At 39.2% G+C, this 19,821-nt stretch overlaps 1 protein-coding gene across 1 annotated transcript; it reads right to left on the bottom strand.

Annotated features, from left to right (window-relative positions):
• Window positions 1-797: 797 nt before the first annotated feature.
• LOC136236600 (uncharacterized) lies at window positions 798-14,509 on the bottom strand. Its single transcript, XM_066026817.1, has 3 exons — window positions 14,310-14,509; window positions 9,389-9,802; window positions 798-3,012 (listed from the first exon to the last, which is right to left on the bottom strand). Exons 1-3 carry the CDS (start codon window positions 14,454-14,456, stop codon window positions 1,273-1,275), a joined length of 2,301 nt encoding a protein of 766 aa, XP_065882889.1. The 5' UTR covers window positions 14,457-14,509; the 3' UTR covers window positions 798-1,272.
• Window positions 14,510-19,821: the final 5,312 nt, after the last annotated feature.

Here is a 19,821-nt window from a genome sequence, read left to right as displayed (position 1 = left end):
TAGTAATCTGTAAGTGATGGTTATATCTCACTGTGGTATAGGAGCCATGAATCCACTGATACAAATGACAATCAAAACAATATAACTGTACAAATATGCATAGCATGGATTAATTTTGCATAACAAAAGTGATAAATTACTGGAGCTCTATATCTTTAAACACTGCACACCAAAGCTATAGCAGTATAAGGTCATGCTAAGTTTTGCATTTAATGTTGGAATGTCTGAAAAACTTCATATGGACATGGATATTTACAAGCATGTTCTATTAGAGTATACCTGACTGCTCTATTAGAGTATATACCTGACTGCTCTATTAGAGTATAGCGATCTTTTTAACAAGTTTTGAAGAGGGCTCATGTTACCTCTGTAAATCCTTCCCTGAGAGATGAATGTAAGTTTTATCAACTCACTCATTTTGTCCTGCCACACTAAATGGTGTGTTAGGATCCTGCTTGCAGAAGTCTAAATTTTACAGGGGGGGTTCCGGAACCCCCCCTCCCTACGCCCCTGAGTTACATGTTCTTATTTATACACATTTCCAGAGATATTATGGACTTTTCATACTTAATTATGGACCATCCCTGGTCCCAAGGGGTTTGGATAACTGAGGTTGCACTGTATTGTGAAGCTAGTTTTTTTTGGGCAAATCTTCACAATCCCTAATATACCATACTACTGTACTGTCTGATAACATAAAGTAAATTTGATTGGCCATTTCTGAAATTGCATGGCCATAAGATGGAGGTGTACTATCCTGGTGTGCGAAGCACAAGCAATTTATTTATTACCACTAATGTAATTATTAACATGAATCAATCTTTTATCACTCATCCTAGTGTTTCATACATGAATACACAACGTCTACATTGACACATGTGAGCAATGCAGAACTATGGTAACAACACAAAAAAAGATGTACAAGGTGACAAATGACAATACACACACTGATTTATGTGAACTAATTACTAACAATTTTGTACATTGATAATAAAGATTACAAGAAATACACAAAAAATGAATTTAAGAGTTATCTTGCATGGCTCATTGGCATCTTTGGATGAAACAGCAGGTGGAAAAGAGGTGTTTTTTCTTGACCTTATCCTCTTGGTTGGTGGTCTACTTTGCTCATTTAATAGAGGTCGTAGTTCATTTAACAAACTTCGCTCTTTCTGATGCTTCTCAACTTTTTTATCATACGCAGTCGAGGTTTGTGATTTAGTTATTACAAGGGCACGTGGCTTGATAGAATAGTCTACCTCATACGTAGCTTCACGAGTCCAGTCTAGTTGACTCAAGGTGTCGTCTTCTCCTTTTATCAACCTGAATACGACAACATCTTTTGTCAGGATCTTGCATGAAATGTTCCAGTGATGAGCAATCTTCACAAGTACATAGAAAAACAACAGAGCGAGTATAGTTTGGTGGCTCCATTACTTTATGAAGGGAAGCCTTTAGAGTGGACACACAGTGTAAAAGCAGCACATATAGTGGGCCTTCCTTTTCTATCTTAAGGGTTTTACCGATTTCCACAACTCCTGGTCCCAGTGTTTCTAACACTGGATAGTAAACGGGCTTACTGCATAATGTTCCAACAAAACTGACAAGTAGATCAGTACACCCTAACGTCTTCAGAACAATCACAAGTCCACACACAAATTCCTTGCTCCTAAAAATATTTGAAGAAAAATGAAGTCGACATCCCCATGCATTAAATCTCCACGCACAATAAGATTGTGGTTCACTGCCAGGTGTGATATCTTGCTCAGTGACCAAGTAGTCTACATAAATTGCAGCAAGGCACTGGCAAAACTCTTTCTGTTGATCATCTATCTGATTAGGAGACAGTCTCATCAAAAAATCACAGTATGCCTCAACTCTGTCTGGCGTACACGTTGTGAAGATTGTTTTCAGTGGAGACTTGAGAATTTCCCATCCATACTTATGGCCAATAGCAGAAACAACTTCAGAAAAGCTTTCTCCCATGTAAGTTCTATCACTTTCAGAAAATATATCCAGACACCTGACAATCAATTCTTTGTTATCCATCTGCAGGAACACCTTCAAGATTCTTTCAGAATTTGACCAACATCTACTGTGCACTTCTCTCAAAACATCTTCTGCAAACTCCATCAAGTCAGCTTCACTCATGCTATCCTTTTCACCGTCAATCATGATCTTCTTGACTTCCTTTTCAAAATTCCCAACCAAACTTGTTCCATGTTTTACAGCAGTGCGTTTCTTAGCAGGCCATATTAACAGACCCGCCCACTTATAGTGCTTGTCTACTGTAGCTCCTTCATTTCCAGTTGCCTCCTGAAAATTCTCTTTGTCAGGCTTTATTGTGCGGAAAAATCCTTGAGGAACAAGCAACTGTGTATCAAGTTCTATGTTATAATCCAATATTGTGTCATCATATGCTTTGAGGTGCATAGCACCAACACGAGTAGTTTCAAGTGCTTCAGTCTTATAATCGTACAGGCCATCACAATGAGATGCGGTCCAATATTCTGAAAGGTACACATTAGCCACATAAAGATCGAAATCAATTTCAGACTTTGCTTGTACTAAAACATCACCCACAGCCCTGTCAACATTCTTCAGTAAATGAAAAGAGAGACCAGCTTCACAATATTGATGCTCAAGCATGTAGGTCATCATATTCGGGCAATCACCGGACTCAATATCTCCATTCCATGCCTCAATTGCAGACACAATAGCAGAAACTTCTTTCTTATTGTCAGCTGGTGCTGGACATTCATCCAGCCCTGTATAAATCAAATTGTAAATAAGACACACACGGTACCCCTTGGTGACTGGTTTCACTTCATGTTCACAGTCAGCATAAAAAGCCATAAAGTAAAAGTTGCTGCTAGCAGCAGTCCCACTGAAACTGAATTCAATTTCCTTTCCTTGGTGATACACATTCAGCTGTCCACCTTCATAATTTGATGGCAATTGGATCACCAGTGTTCCAAACATGTTGGTTGTCTTTTCTGTATCCCTGTGACGCTGCATATAACAAAAGTGTGCCATTTAGTTTGAGGGTACAGACCACAGAATAAGTGTCACACATACATACATACATGAAAGCAAAAATGTCTGGTTAACAGTTTAATTCTTACTGATTTGTGCATAAAGCCATAAATAAACACTAAACAGCTACCGTATTGCTGTATTAATATTAAAAGGGAAATTTTTGAAGAGCAGCTGGTAAAATTAATTTCATAGATTTATTTTCAAGTGCTCCAAGCCTTGTGCATAGCACAACAAAAATAATTTTGGTAGCATGCATTTGTTTAACCAAGTAGATGTTAGGGGGTTGTGTGTGCTGGCAATCCATGATGTGTTTAGCAGGTCTGTTGTTTTTATTTCCCTTAGTTTTCAGTCTGTTAAACTAGGCTTTACTTCTTGCTAGCTAGTAAGGGTGGCCGGATAATAATAATATTTTTACTGATTGAGTAATATCAGCAAGGCACCCTAACAGTCTTTGTCAATAAGGAGGTAACACATACCTTTCTAACTGATGTAGTATGTGTTATGGACAGTGAAGGAAAAAGTGGAAAGTATATGGATTTAATCAACAGATTTGGAATGCTACCATTAAAACTATACCTCTTATTTTTTTAGCACTAGGGATGATATCTGACTCGCATCTTCCTACACATGGCTAGCTTACAATTGAAGGAACTTAAGGTACACCAGCCACAGAAGACTGTTGTTTTGTGAACAGCATTGGAAGACATCTAAGTCTCCCAGGTTCAAGTTGAACTCAAGACTAAATTTAATTTTATATATATATACATCAATTTTGTTATATACATCCCATTATTGCATGGCGTTAATAATAAATAAAAAAGAGAGTCATCAGATGGTGAGTACATACACATATTCATATTTCATGATACAAATCATGATACGGGGATATCATGATGTCTATACAACAAAATTTCGACCACTATATGTTAGGGAATTTTGTTTTGCAAACAAGCAACAAAAGTACGAATCATTGCAGTGGCCATAGGCAGAGGGAGATCTCGACTCAGCTTTAGGGTCCGGTTGCTTCTTGAAATAACAATGCAAAGACATCACATGCCATTGTAATTGTAGTTCAACAGTTACACACTTCTGTAGTATGAGTTCACACGTAGTAGCAAACACCAAGTGAGTTCCAGGCTTGGCTATGTAAAAGTTTAATTGATTGCTGGTGCTGGCATAGCTTTTTTTTTCAAAGAGTAAAATTTTTGTAGAACTACTGCTCTTCGGACAATTTGAAAATTAAACCCATTGACACACTACTGTGGCCAAGAAAGCTAGCGCACCACACCGTGAGTATATTTCCACAAGAAACAAAATGCGGTTTTCATGCATACATAGCTCTGTGCTCCCTTCTGGAATTGGAATCATTTTTATATTGCAAACGCCCACCACCTTTAGCACCCCACATACCAAATTTGAGCAAGATTGCCTAATGCAATCATGCCTTCAAAATTTGGCTTAATTTCTTTTTATTTTCCGATGGCTTTGGGGGCATAGATTATTCTTTTCACACACTTTACAAAAACTATTATAAATGCAAATGCATAGCTTGATTTTCTTGAACTTTGATACACATTAAGAACATATTGTGGCACAATCACATAGGAATAACTTAAAAATCAGTATGCATACTTGTGGTTTAAAAGAAATCATATTCATAGCTATAGAGTTACGAGGCAAAACTAAACCAAACAACTGTAAATCGCAGGGTGGAAATGTTCTAATAGAACAGTCACTGCGGGATAAAAAAGGTGTATGAAAAAAACTTACCAGTGTTCAAATCAGGGACCTCCATACTGAATACCCAAATCCTTAACCACTGAGCTGCTGCTACCACGGCTGTTCATCTTACTTAATTTTCTACTTTATAAATGAAATTTCTAGCTAAAATCTACTCAATATTATAATTTCATAGATCTACTAATGGAAAATCTAGGTTGTTCTATGTGTGTTCTATTAGAAATCCTTGAAAAAAATATGCACTCTATTGATTGGAGTATTACAGAAGTACTAAACTCTGCAATACAATACAATCGTAACTTTTATAGTAGAGTAAGTCATCAATAACCGGACAATCCTTTTCTCGGTCACCTGTAGTTGCCAAACGGATAAACCAATCAGTCTAAAATTTAGAGCGTATAAAGGTATTGGCCACAGTACTTCGAATATAAAATTTCAGCCCGAACGCTTGGAGTAGCTAGGAATATGAAGCCAATATATCTGTCCGGAAAAACAATCAATAACCGGACAAAGTGATCAATAATCCGGACAGTGGCCCTGAACTCAGTAACTACAGCTCCGATTTATGCCAAACTCTAGGGCATGTAACATCAAACTATGGTCGTGCGTTGATAAAAAGTTGGAGTCTCAGCTATGTTTGGTTTGGAAGATATAGCTTGTTGAAGTCAGCGTGTTTCGTTGACTACCATTTCCGGACACCGCTATTCTTTGGGTTTTGGGAAGCCAACACATTTACAAGATCTCCACAGCCACTCAAATGATGGAAACAGTTGCTGTGAACATATACTGCTATTTGATCCAGGTATAGTCCATTTTGTCTGCAGCATCTCCTTACATGCCATTAACTAATGTTTTCGAGCAGATGGGCCTAGTATACTGTGCATTAACATGCCCAGGTAGTCCAAATCTCTGCATGTGTGATGGTTTTGAGATGTCTTTTATAGTTTAATGATGTAAAGGGTACAATATGAAAGAACTTTTTTCAATTAGCAGGGGTGCTAGCTGGTTTAACCCACTATTATAGCCAAAGTGCTCAACCTCTAGAGTTATACGTCAAATAACTGGACGATTTTTTTCTGGACACCTGTAGTTGTCAAATGGCTGAACCGATCAGTCTGGTATTTGGAACGTATAAGTTCTTAGCTGAAGTACTTTTACGTTCCAAATTACTATGTATAATTTTGCAACCAAAGTCAGAACCTGTGGAGATTCATGAACATCTAAGGCCACCATTATTATTATATTGCTTAATTGTTTCCCGTCACCCAATAGAACAAAAAGTAATGTGTTTCCATGCACAGATAATGCATTTACCTTAATGCAGTTACTACTATCATGAAATAGTGCATTCACGTGTGATCTATAACCAAACAATTAAAATTTGGTTCGGCTACCTAAAAAAAATGATGCGGGTGGAAGGAATATAATAATGATGGCCTAACTATAGATAAGATCAGATAATGAAACAGGTAACAAGAGTAGATGGATAAATAGCTACATAAACTTGTAGCCAGTGTCAGTTGGAAGGAACCTGTGGAGAGCCAAAACCACACTAGATCACAATCAGGTATATAATCAATCAACCATTAAACATTATGGTCAAACTATATATACTTCAAATATGAAGTTGGCATCTCTAAAAAATCTCATTTTAGATATTGTGCCTAGGCCTGCATCAAATATGCCAGCATAATAAGTCTAGAGTGCTATGCCAGCGTATGCTAGCATATTGGATATTTCAAAATATTAACACCTTGAAAACAGATTAATACTCTCTAATAGAGCAGTCAGTGGAAAATGGTAACTGCAACAGAAAAATGCTTCCTACACTCTAGAACAGTCCCTTCAGAGTTAATGCCCTAATAGACCATTTCACTGATTAAAATGTTTCTGCATATTTGACTCTGGCCTAATTGTGTCTCTTCCCTTCAAAGCATATTGTGTGCATGGTGTGAAATGATGGTTGTCATAGTATAGCCATTTTGGTACAGATTGGTGTGGTAGTACACTACTAGTAAGACCTACTTGCACCAATTGTCATTATCATAATCATTAATGCTAATAAAACTTGTGACAACAGGCTGGAAATCGTATACTAGCTGAAAAGAGTTCATCACCTTTGCACAAGAATTCATCCATCATAACTACATTGACTGCAACAAACCAGCCGGTAATCAAAATTTTGCCATGGAGAATACCACTTGAGACACTATAGGGTAACTGGAGCTGGCTATATGCAAAGCCATTCGAGTTAATTAGCTTGTTCGCGAGTGACCACACCCATTGAGTGACCACACCCATTGCCAATGGTGAAGCACAATAGGCCAGTTTCATGTAAGGGAAAGTATTTTAATTGATCTGTTAATTGCGGTTGCGCAACCACTGGATGCTGTGGTTAGCCATAAAAATGTACAGAAACCATTGGGAAACGGACAACCACGGACACAAAATTTACTGTCACATAGAATCTTATGAGAAATATCCGAGTTTTTAAAGCAGCACTGTAAACTACATTGATTTCCCTGTGGTGTTTGTCTGCTATAAATACGCTAAGTCACCAGCCAGTTATGAGCCAATAAAGGTTAGAATGCGTAGTGAAAATGTTTTCTGAGCACCTGCTTGTTATCCTTGTTTACCAGACGTACAGTACAAGAGCAAGCGTTACTATCACTTGAATGATGTATCTGGGCTCCCTGAACATGCTGTTAACTTATTAGCTGTCGTGCCAATTCAGCGCTTTCCTGCGAAGCGATTCGTAACAAAGGCTACTATTGTTAGGACTTGTTTAAGTTCCTGTGTTATTTTCTGACTTCAAACTTACAAATATCAACTGTGGAAAGCCTTGTCTGGTAACATTTATAACTTCACCACCCTATTAACTCGGGCATCTTTCATCCTATTCACAGCAGACAACCACGAAACGGAAGAGAAATCAATGTAGTTTCTTTTTATGTACAGAAAATTAGAACATACTGTATACTTTGTAAGTTACCGAAGTTTTACTGCTGGCTATCATCGTTTTCCCAATGGCTTCAATACATTTTTATGGGCATCCACAGCATCCAGTGGTTACGCAATAGACAATTAACACTGATTGCATTCTTAAGGCTTTATGTGAAACTGGCCTATTGAGAATGCAAAAGCAACAAAAACCGATTAATTCAATTGCAACTCTACTGCAAAAGCAACGAACTCTACTGCAAATGAGACAAAGTATATTGCAAAGGTGACAAATTCAATTGCAAAAACCTGCTTGATGAATAAAAAAATTGAAATTTTAAATAGGGAATAGAGATTGATGAAAAAAGCCAAGGGATTGCTGGGGTGGTAATGTAAACCACAAATCCCTATTTTGACTTGTCTCAGCATGTAACTATAATTTATGACAGAGAGTCAATATAGGTTTACACTACCACCACAGCGATCCCTTCTTGTTTCATGGATTTTTTCAGTGATCCCTATTTCACTTTTTAAAGTTTCAATTCTTTATTCATCTAGTGTGTGCATATATTTACTAGGGGGGAAAAAATTGTAAGTAGAATAGGGATCGAAGGTGTGATTCTGAAAACAAAACTGTGTAAACAAGAAGTAATAGGGATGGTGATTCACAATACTGCTCCGGTAGCTTATAAGGCCTGATACATATACTGTAAGGCGATACTGTTTTCTTTCAAAAATTCTTTCCCCCAAAGTTTCGGAGCTGCCCTTAATTTTCGATCGCATACAAAGGGGACATACACCCTTTTCAATTCAAAGGGTTATGCTATTTCTGATAGCTTACGAGGCTTGTTACGTCGATTCTTGACTGATAAACGGCTGTAGCAGCCCTTAGGAAAGTGCCCGGAATGCGGTTTCAGTGACGAGCTGTGGGCCACACCACCTTCACTGGCGCGAGTTGAAGAACTCTAAAATGTTCAGAAACAAATTTCAGTGAGTAGCATTTATGTTTAATTTTTAGTTTAATACATCTTGATGAGTTTTAGTCCCGTGCGTTGCTTCAAATGGCATTTTTTTAAACTGCTGTACTTTTGCTTTTATGGTTTCGCGAGTGAATGGTATCTCAAAGCCATGACTCTAGCTCTATATCTCGCAATCGCCTTAGAAAGCAAAGATTATAATACCACACAGACCTGGATAGGAATGATTTTAAAATACGCCATACATTTTTAGTGTTGATATCTACTTCCTGTGGGCTGTAGACGCGCGAAATAAGAAGAAAAATAAGAAGATGGAGATTTGGGACGATTTTGGAAATTTTTAAAAACTCCCAAAACCACGTCCCTTGTGTTTTATACTTCCAGATCAGTCTTTACAACACCAGAGTAATGTCCGGAAGGTTTTTGAAACTCATCCAAAGCCTGGAAGGCTGCTTTTGTCGTGCATTCTATTAGAGAGTTTTGCCCCGATCCCTATTATATAAACATAGATCTTGTATAGCATGCAACTTCGGTGTTTATTAAAATTATAACCTGGTTATTAGCACACAAGCATTAACCAGCAGGTAGTCTATAGCGAAGTAGCTGGTGAACCCCTGCATGTATTTGAGCCCAGATTTAATATGGATATATACTATGATACTTGTCACATGAAGTTACTACTTTACACCAACCTTGAAAAATCCACCAGGTTCATAAAGGAGCAGTTTGTAGAGCTCACAGGTTACAGTAAGACTTGCAGTACACCCCAGGTCTGCTTTGACTCTAGTCAACATTGTCTGTATACTCTCCTCCCAATCAGGATTACCAATTGTAAACTGTGAAGGACTGAGCTGCCATGTACACCGAACACTGGTATCTACTATTGTCTCTTCACCTCTTCCAAAGGGAGCTCTACTTGCTAACTCAATAAGATCACTAGCCTGTGCCTTGCAGAGTGGAAGACCAAGGAATAAATCAGGTAGCCCGATGACAAGAAGTGATGGCAATGGCATAGAAATCATTCCACCAGCACAATAATATCCAGGTCTCTCTACTGATTTCAGTGTTGTAATAATTGACTGGTAGTATGGATTTTCTATTGGGTCCTAAAATAGTAAGAATCATAGTAATTTACAAACTAGTCATCAATATGTTTACATGAAGTCATTTACTAGCTACAAATTGTACCGATATCTGTATTATCTGAATATCCAGATAATTATCTAGATATTAATTTGGAGCCATCAGGATAGTTTCTAATGTTCCTAGATACAAAGCTTCCACATTTAATATCACTACAAGTTTAATTTGCTTCTATTCTAAAGTACAAGCATGTTTACAATATACTATACAATGTTTTTATAGCAAGTGATGATGTCACTCTCCGTAGGATATCATACAGTACGATAGTACTGTATATTAGGGACATTGAAGGTGTGGGGGCAATCTGTGATATAATATACCCAAAAGCCTGCCACGATTTTTCCTCATGACGACATGACAGTATTGGTTGGGTAAAACCCAAAAGTGTCTTCAGATCGACCTGAAACATTTGCATCAAGTTGCTACAGAATTTAGAAAAAAAATTATTCAACAGAATTTTCTACTGCCTGCCTGCCTGGCACCTTCAGTCAAGCATAACAGAAAAGTGGCTACAGCTACAGCCCTAATTTTTTCGCAGAAACGTTTCTAGTTCGCTTAAGAAAAAACCTTTGGTATATTGATAAGCATACAATGCTTGCACTATTGTCTTACCTTTTATCCTTCTTTACCATGGCCATCAGTCAGGGTTCTACCACTGAGTGTTAATAGACTACAGTACGGCTTCCATACCAGTGTATATTGCATCAAACTATTCGAATACACATGGTTGCCAGTTGCACCAAAACACACGCGTACGTGACTTGCTGTTGATATTGATCAGAGAGAGCAACTCACGGCGAACTATATAGCAATGTGTAAGTCAATAAATATAGTTTATTAACAATGTTAAACCGAGTCGGGTCATCCAGGTCCTGCTTTACAGATTATTCGGGTCTGACCCCATGTGCTAAATTAAATGTGGACATGTTACTACACGTCATAGCGTAGCTCTGCTTCTTTCGTGAGCCACGCCCACTTACGTAAATTACAGTCTGTAGACATATGGTAGCCACATCCATTCATCAGTGTGTAGGTATGCACGAATCCATACCCACTTACATAAATTACTGTCTGTAGACATATGGTAGCCACGCCCATTCATCAGTCCGTACTTATGCACGAATCCACATCCATTATTGTCTGCAGACTTATGTAGAGCCACGCCCACTGATCAGTTGTTATTGTATGAGTCATAAGCTAGTATAATAGTGCTGTGAGTAACTTAGCAGATATTTAGTGGTCATGAGCTTGCAAAAAAACTTCACAAACAAGTATATGAAAAAATTTGGAATTTTAAATTAGATTAGGGACAGTGTATAATGCCGCAATAAAAAGTACTGAAACAAGCTGGATCGGAGTAGTACGTAATGTCCAAATACTGTAAAACAATAAGAAGTGAATATCCCTACTGTGCATTGTTCAGTACTTTTTATTGCAGCACACTGTCCCTAATCTAATTTAAAATTCCAAATTTTTTCTTATACTTGTTTTTTATTATTATTTAGTAAGGCTTTACAGCACAAGTGCTGAAGGTCTGTAGGCAGGGCTGCCCAGAGAAATTAAGGGGCCCGGGGCAGAGTTAAAGTGGGGCCCCAGGGGCAAGGAGGTTTCCATTCTGAATCACAACTTCACCCAAGCTGTATAGTTGAAGACAAAAAAAAGGTCATTACATGCTGACAATGACAATAACTACCCCTCACCAACATACCTCCTTATTTATAAGCTTGCTACACTGCTCCTCTGAAGAATACTGTGACTGCTCTATTAGAGTATCTAGATCTGACTGCTCTATTAGAGTACATCGATCTTTTAAACAGGTGTTCAAGGGGCCCTTCATTGGGCCTCCTAGGGCCCCTTTCAGGCTGGGGCCCAGAGCAAAATTCCCAGTTCCCCCCCATGGGTGGCCCTATCTGTAGGACACCTGATCCTACAGCCTGTTTAAAGTTGTTACATAATATCCAGAAAAATTTTGTTCAGGATATCAAGATAGTAAAAATTGCTATCTGCTTCAGTCCTTAGCTACTTTGGAGGGAAAAATCAGAGGAAAAGTACCACAACTAGGCATGCACATCTGTTTGGAGGAAAAGTTTCTTAGCTGGACAAAAAGGCACATCTTGGCGCTAAGTGACATTGAACAGTGAAGCATAGCATTAACCAGTCAAATTACATATGCTTGGCTAAAGGAATCAGTCAGTCAGCTAGTTAGTTTATTTACTTTAATACCGGTCCCGTTTTGCTAAAATCTTTCTTTTTTCTTCAGCAATCTTTTGGTTACAGTCTTTTTCGTTATGTGTTCTTTTTCATGCTACCTTTTTGGTATCAGTCACAATCTATCACCTTACTTGAATGTACAATATACTCAGTATTTCCCCACAAAAACAAAGCAGAGCAGTAAAAATGTTAATTTGCTACCAACATCAAATTGCATTCTTTTTACTACATCAAAACAAAGAACGATGCAGTACCACTCTACCGTTCTTTAGGGAAACTCCTTCACCATAGGCCTGCCTGCCTGCCTGCCTACCTGACCACAATCACAAGGATGGAGGCCAAACAGAGCAGCACACAGCTACCATTTTATACCAGTGGCATGTGCCTTATGGGGTTCGTACGAGTGTGTACCCTCTGAGCCTTATCTTTCCTTTTATATTCAATCAGACTGGTCGTCGTCTTCTTCGTAATGAAACCATATAGAGGAATTAATTTCTGTATCAACATTTTCCTTGAGCAGCATATTTAGATGCCACACAAAGCACTTAAGCTCAGTAGACACCTATGACTTCATGATAGGACCACACCCATTAACAGATTAATAACAATCGAGCACGGATATTATTCTTCTTAACAATCTCTTTACATGATCACGATGACCACAACCCTTCTTATTGGTCTATAATGCTAGCACAGTGAAAATATGAAATAGTGACATGCCCCATGGTTGGTGAAAGGCCGACTCGAGATACTCTAATACAGCAGTCACCCTAATAGAACAGTCACATACGAATAACTATATGCTATAACAAAAAACCCACATAAACTAGTAAACTTAAATTTTTTTTAATGAATTGATAAAAGTAGTAAAAACAAGAGATGAATGGTGGTAGCTCAGTGGGAAAATCCCTACTTAGGCATACTTGTTATAACATACCAATGTAGGGATTTTCTCTCAAAGCTTTGCTGTAATACCATCATTCATCTCTTGTTTCACTACTGGATGCCTAATATATTTTTAAATTAATAATTTTAGTAAATAAATGGTGCTGATGTTGATTCCCATTGCATTAATGTCGAGATGGTCCTGCACGTAGGACAATTCTGGCAGGTATCAATGCTATGGTATTTCATTTCTTTTTGTCATCAAATGATGTCGCATGGCCTGCATGATAGACCAGGTACTACTAGCACTGTGTAGATGTGTATATAGTTTGCACCAGTGTGCACAATGCTACAGTTCTCTTGTAGCTTAGCTACATGCTGTAGTACCTGCATGCTTCACATCATTTCTCAGTATACTTGCATATAGTGATGGAATAAATGTGGTCTAAAAGTGATATCACATGAATGGTACAGATGTTTATGACTTATGGTCCTGCATATAGCGTAAGTACCACCAATAAAAGATAACCACATAAGTCATATCAAAAGAAACACATGTATCCCTCTAACTACAACCACAGCCAGACAAATAATAGCCACCCAGGACACCACATAACTTGCTAATTGGCAAAAGTCCCACAAGTAGACCACTTTTCCCATGGAGTCTTACACACACACAGAGTTGCTTATAATATAATTGACAAGGGTAGCTAGTCACTTTCACAACCAGGATTTTGATCATTACATTTTCCTTAACTTCTCAGCCATGATGTGTGATAGTCAATCTTAAAGCTTAGTAAAATATCATGTTGCAAGGCATCAGCCTTGATCGTGGATTTCTTGATTGCTTGGTACACTGAACAAAAGTCACTTCATAGTTCAGTTGATCCAATTTTGATCCCAGTTGTCGGGAAGTGTTTCAACCTCACCCTTCAAACTCAGGCAGGCAAGTAGTCTGGCGCAGCTGCCCCTTCGCTTACAGGAAGGATCTGGTGACTCTAGCATGCAGTACTTTCACAAACTTACCGAAAACTGGTGTGTCCAATCATATTGCTTACCTGCTCATTAGTGACGTGAATATCTGGTTTGGTTATTTTAAATGTGGCAAACTATGGCTTCTATCTCGCTTTCCTGAGTCTTGTAGATAGAAAGGCTATGAATATTGCAATACTAACCACCATTAATTGCATTCCACTCTGACAGGTTCATATTAAATGCTAGAGTTACCAGACCCATTCTGCAAGCGAAGGGGCGGCCGCGCCAGACCAGCAGGCAAGCAGGCAGGAAGTGAAAGTCTCGTTCTAAGATCACGCAACGCTGGATCAGTACACACATGCTAGCGCTACAGTAAGTTCTTATACACAATAACTTTACTTCATCATAATCGGAAGGAGTTGAACGAGGAGGCGAGTAGGATGGCCAGTCAACCCAGTCCTCTTCACTATCGAGCTCACTATCACTTTCGCTGTCACAGTTGCACACTCTAACACCATCTTCAAATCTAAATCCATAAAACGCCATTACTGCTCTGTCGGACTTGACACTGCCTCCTGCCGCGCCACTAAGGCCTCGATTTCTCCACGTGGTGTCACGCGAGGTATCACGTGCACGTATGGTAATGATATATGTAATGTGGAGTGCACCAAGTTTCTGGGTCGCACTACCTAATATTGCTCAAAAGACTGCTTCTGCCAACATGAAACAACAAATCTTGCAGTTCTTACAATGCATTGATAATTGTTCTATCCGGGGTGAACATAAGATATGGATTTTGAAGAACTTTGTGTCTTCTGTTCTACATTTTCATTTGGCTGTTGAGAGGTTTACTGTGTCATCTATTACTTCAACACAGTCATTAATATTGAAATTTGTGAAGAGTTGGTTGAACCTCCCCCGAAATTGCACTCCTGGAACTGTTTTTCACCCAGATGTGTTGAATCTCCCATTTTTACCTCAGTCAGCTAAGCTGTCATACGTTCTGGCTGTTGAGCGGTCAGTTGACCCACTGATTGTAGAGCTGTGATATTCTGTTCTAGCCAATTGTCCAGATGTCTCTCCAACTGTCCTTAACTCTCTATCTGCTGCTAAGGCTTCAGTTGCCAACGTTCACTCTGCTACATTCAAGAACCATGCACGTCATGATTTACGTCGTACTCATGTTGATTATCGGGAGTCAAAGTTTGAGACATTAACTGTTCAGAATAAATTTTTAGGTATTGTCACTCTGGAGTAAGCTTGTCCTTTATGGAAGAGATTGATGTATGGCCTCCCTGAGAAACAGCTGTCCTTCTTGCTATGTGCTGGTTGTGATACTTTGCCAACTCCTATGAACTTGGCTAGGTGGAACATCATTACTAGCCCTAAATGTTCCCTTTGCCTAGCTACTCAGCCCACAACAAACCATATCTTAACTGGATGTCCTGTTGCTCTTGATCAAGGAAGGTATACCTGGAGACATGATTCAGTCCTACAGGTTCTCATTCATGGACTCCAACAACACTTACCTGACAGTTTTAAACTCTATGCTGACCTTCCAGGATATCTTGCTAGTGTCTGCCCTCCCAGTACTATTCCAACCAATCTTTCCTCCACCCTTAGCAGACCTGACTTGGTTTTAGTTCCAATAATTCCATCTGTTTGTTTGAACTAACTATTCCCACCAATACCCAGCAACATATTTTGGCTGCTAGAGCTAGGAAGGAAGACCGGTATAGCTGTTTACAATATGACCTTCAGGTTTCTGGCTTATCTGTCAATCTCATTTCTATTGAGATTGGTTGTTTAGGCCATTTTATGCCAGACACAATTGCCCAAGTAGCCAATGCTTGTGAAGTGGCAAAAAAGACCATAAGATCCCTGTTTAAGCATTGCTGTCTCCTGCTCATACAGAATCTTTAATTCTAGAGCCTCCCCGGACTGGGATCTATCGGTTTGCCTAAACTGAACTCTTCTGCATGCTATAATTATTATTTTTGTATTGTAATTTAATAATGTAAGTCTTGCCAGGGCTCCTGTACTGTCCATCCAGTGCTTGGTAGCCCCCTGTAATTATGTTGTATTTTGTCTTAACAAAACAAGACGTCTCTTCCCCAAGAAACTGGAAATAGGAAAAGAAGATGGTGAGTGATTGTTCAAGGAAAGTAAAGACACAAACATATCTTACCATGGTAAGAGTTCACCTCAGCTGCCCTGATGTGGACAAACTAGACATTGGGTGACCTGCAGTTCGAATCGTGGGGCTGGAGGGATTTTTTTCCCTTTAATACTCTGGCCCCTTTTCTGTTCACCTTATTAGCTATAAGTCATTTAAGTATCAGCCCTTGTAATCATTATTAGGTTAGGTAATTCTAAGGCTGCAGCACTTGTTGCTGTCAGACCTTCAGTGCTGGTCACTGTAAAGCAAAATAATGAATCCAGCGTAGAGCAGCCAGGTGGTGATTACAACAGAACTAGAAAGATATCTACACTGCAACTGCTCCGCAAAATTCTTCATCAAGACATATCCTTATCAATGCCCAGCACCACACTAATATACGTATAATTGTACCTAATATTGTAATTTCCTTTTTTTTCCTGGACTCACCAGCTGTGCTGACTGCCCAGTAATCATAAATAAGCCGGTAAGCCACGAGGTAAACCATCAGTGTTAATGGTTTCAGTCCAAATTCATGTCCAAGTCCATGGTCTGAAACTGAACTGACATACTGAGCTAGGCTACTCAACATTGCTAGTGACAATGAACAAGACTAAATGAAAGCAGTTCTTCAAGTGTTCTATTGCTGCATACTGTACAAAGCCTCATTCTGCAGACATGTGGTCAGTACATCACCTCAGATTCCGAGACTGAATTTGTATATCAGGTAATGTTGGGAGATTTCAGTCATTTCTTCATAAAGGACATCACAGTCTGTCCTATTAAACAGTACACTCGCAGGGGCGGATCCAGGGGGGGGGGGGGGGGGGGGGGCTTTGGGGGCTGAAGCCCCCCCTTCATATTTAGGCTTTACTTGATCAATATGCTGAGTATTATAATGAAATTTTGTCTTAGCATAATTATATGATCACTAATAATACAAATACTCATAAAACCACCTTATAAACATCTTTCCAAGGTATTATCAGTGGATTTATGCTAAAGTTTATGCAACAAGGACCTGGATCAGCATTGGAGGTGTACAAGATCGAGATACTCTAATAGAGCAGTCAGCTAACTACTCTAATAGAACATTCACTGGAAACATGTAGTTGGTTCTGTTATGGAATTTTTCCAAATCTGCCTGCACCTATACATACAATGAAGTGCATTGGTCTGTTTAAAGGGCTTCATTCATCTACTTGTGTAGTTAATATGTATGACAATACTTAATTCAGATACACAATTACCATTGAAAATGCTCTCAGATTCAATCTTGTATTGTTCAAATTTCAAAATTTTCCACTTTCACCATTCTTATTCTAACATGCACATATTCAGTATTGTGCAATTTTGAGAGGGGTGCATCATGTACTTGGTTGTCTGTACCTACCCAAACTTTTCCATTAGCAAAATGCTTCAGAGAGCCATACCTATAATCTAAAGGCAGTATATAAAATATCTATAGGCAGAAAATGTTATGAATTTTATGTGGAAATGTCTCCAAATTGCAGTATTTTAGCATCTATTTTTTAAAATTTTCCTGGGGGGGCATGCCCCCAGACCCCCCTAGTTCCAGCATGCTGGGAAGTGTGCTTCGCACACCTCTACCCAAGAGATCAGTACCTTGAGTTAGCCCCCCCCCTTTTATAAATCCTAGATCCGCCCCTGACTCGCTTCTTTGGCTTTTTGTTAATAGGTAGGTTGTACAATATTTCAATGATAACAGCATCATGGTCACTAAAGCCGGGAACAGTTTACAATGGTTAGATCTAGAATGTTAACTAAATCCATTGGTGGTGGAGCCCTAGAGTAAGGTCAGTGAGCACCAATGGACCTCGAATGCATTGAATGTCTGACTGGAGCAGAGAGAAACCAAGACAACATTGAAGCCTACTACTGATATAGACTAACGGAAATACACAAAAACCTTATAAGTGTTGTTTTGCACACCCACAATAATTTGTTTTGTTTTGTTTATCATGTGAGTTGAATGGGGAGGCGAGTAGGATTGCCTTGCAGTCTTTACTATCGAGTTCAGCCTCGCTGCTGGTGGTCTGCCCCCCTCAAGGGCAGCTCCATATAGGATTTTTGGTGACTGGTTTCTGATCAAGAAGGTGAAGACCAAAAAAAGGGTAAGAATAACTGCCAGTGAGCTGCTGCCATAGCAACATCTGCCATCTTGGAGTACAACCCGTTTTGCAGCCCCATTGTGCAGCCCTGATAGCATTGCTTTATATAAGTGTAAATTGATTGATTGATTGATTTATTATTTAAACTCGCAGTACTCAGCAAGGCCGTTCTTCGTACTGGAGTACACATAATACACAATACATAGTACACAGCAAACAAAACTACATTCAACAAACATACATAAATAACTATTACAACCATATTAAATTACAAAAGAACAAACAATTCAAGACAAGCCATGTAGGTACTTGAGCAGACCATCATGAAAATTAGCAATGTCATCAAATAAATTAGGTGGCAGTGAATTCCACCACACTGTAGCCTGATGCCAAAAGAAGTGCTGACTAAAGTTCTTTTTGAATCGAAAAATGTCTGCAAACCAAGGTGAACATCTAGTTCTGTAGGAATGTTTACAACCAAAGTCTATTGGTGGCTGAAGTAAGATACCTTCACCAAGATAGTGTTGACCAAACATGGTGAGAATAGTTCGGTACTTTACAAACTCAGACATGGGAAGCCATCCAAGGTTTGCTCTATACTGTGACACATGGTCATACTTCCGCAAACCACAAGTCATACGTACAGCTCTATTTTGCATACGTTGCAACCAAGACATAGAGTCCTTGCTAATAGCAGGTCCCCACACAGGTAAGGCATAAGTGTACCGTGAAAAGACTAAATACTTAACATGAGAGTTGATCATGATTAACATCAGATAATATGATATGTTCCCACAAATCTTTGAAATATGTGAGGACCAAGTTAGCCTGCTGTCAAAAGTTACTCCTAAGCATTTCTGTTTATCGACGACAGTTAGAGGAGTGTCATCATGTAGAATTGGAGGTTGGGGAACAATATGCAGGAAGTAGAGCTGCTTCTCCTACATTCCACAGCAAAGGCTGACCAGTACGCTTTCCCCTACGCTATCAGGGTTGCAAAACGGGTTGCACTCCAAAATGGCAGATGTTGCTATGGCAGCAGCACACCTGCAAAAGGTCTATAATTATACCTATATAGCTTGCTACACTGCTGCTCGTAACACTGTGACTGCTTTATTAGAGTGATTGACTGCTCTATTAGAGTACTTCGATCTGAACGTGACTGGTTTCCGGAAACCTCAGAAACCCCCCTCAAGGGGGTGACACACAGGCACTCACTGTAGGTAGATCTGCGACCGCGGACAAAGTCTATAGTTAAAGGTCAAGGCCACCAGAATCGTGCCAATTCAACGGTCAACGGTTAAAGCTTCCAACCCACAATCGAAAAGTGCTGAAATATTGTCGCTAAGTCACCGGTCAAAGGTCAAAAAAGACTCTTAGTCACAGGTCAAAGCGAAATTTCGGCCGGCGGTCGCAGATCTACCTACAGCGCGTACTGCGGATTTGCAACACTAAAGCGCAATGCGTTCACGTGCATGCCTATCACGTGAAGTTTAAAATTCTTATAACACCAGTGAAACACTGACACACGAGTATAAAATCGATCAACAAACAACTTGATTGAATCATAACCGTTGGTCTGGTCTAAACCGTCGAGGTAAAAGGCAGGAAGTGACGTACT

Source organism: Dysidea avara, chromosome 10 (assembly GCF_963678975.1).
Source record: "Dysidea avara chromosome 10, odDysAvar1.4, whole genome shotgun sequence".
NCBI classification, from domain to species: domain Eukaryota; kingdom Metazoa; phylum Porifera; class Demospongiae; order Dictyoceratida; family Dysideidae; genus Dysidea; species Dysidea avara.
This window is presented reverse-complemented; position numbering and strand designations above follow the sequence as displayed.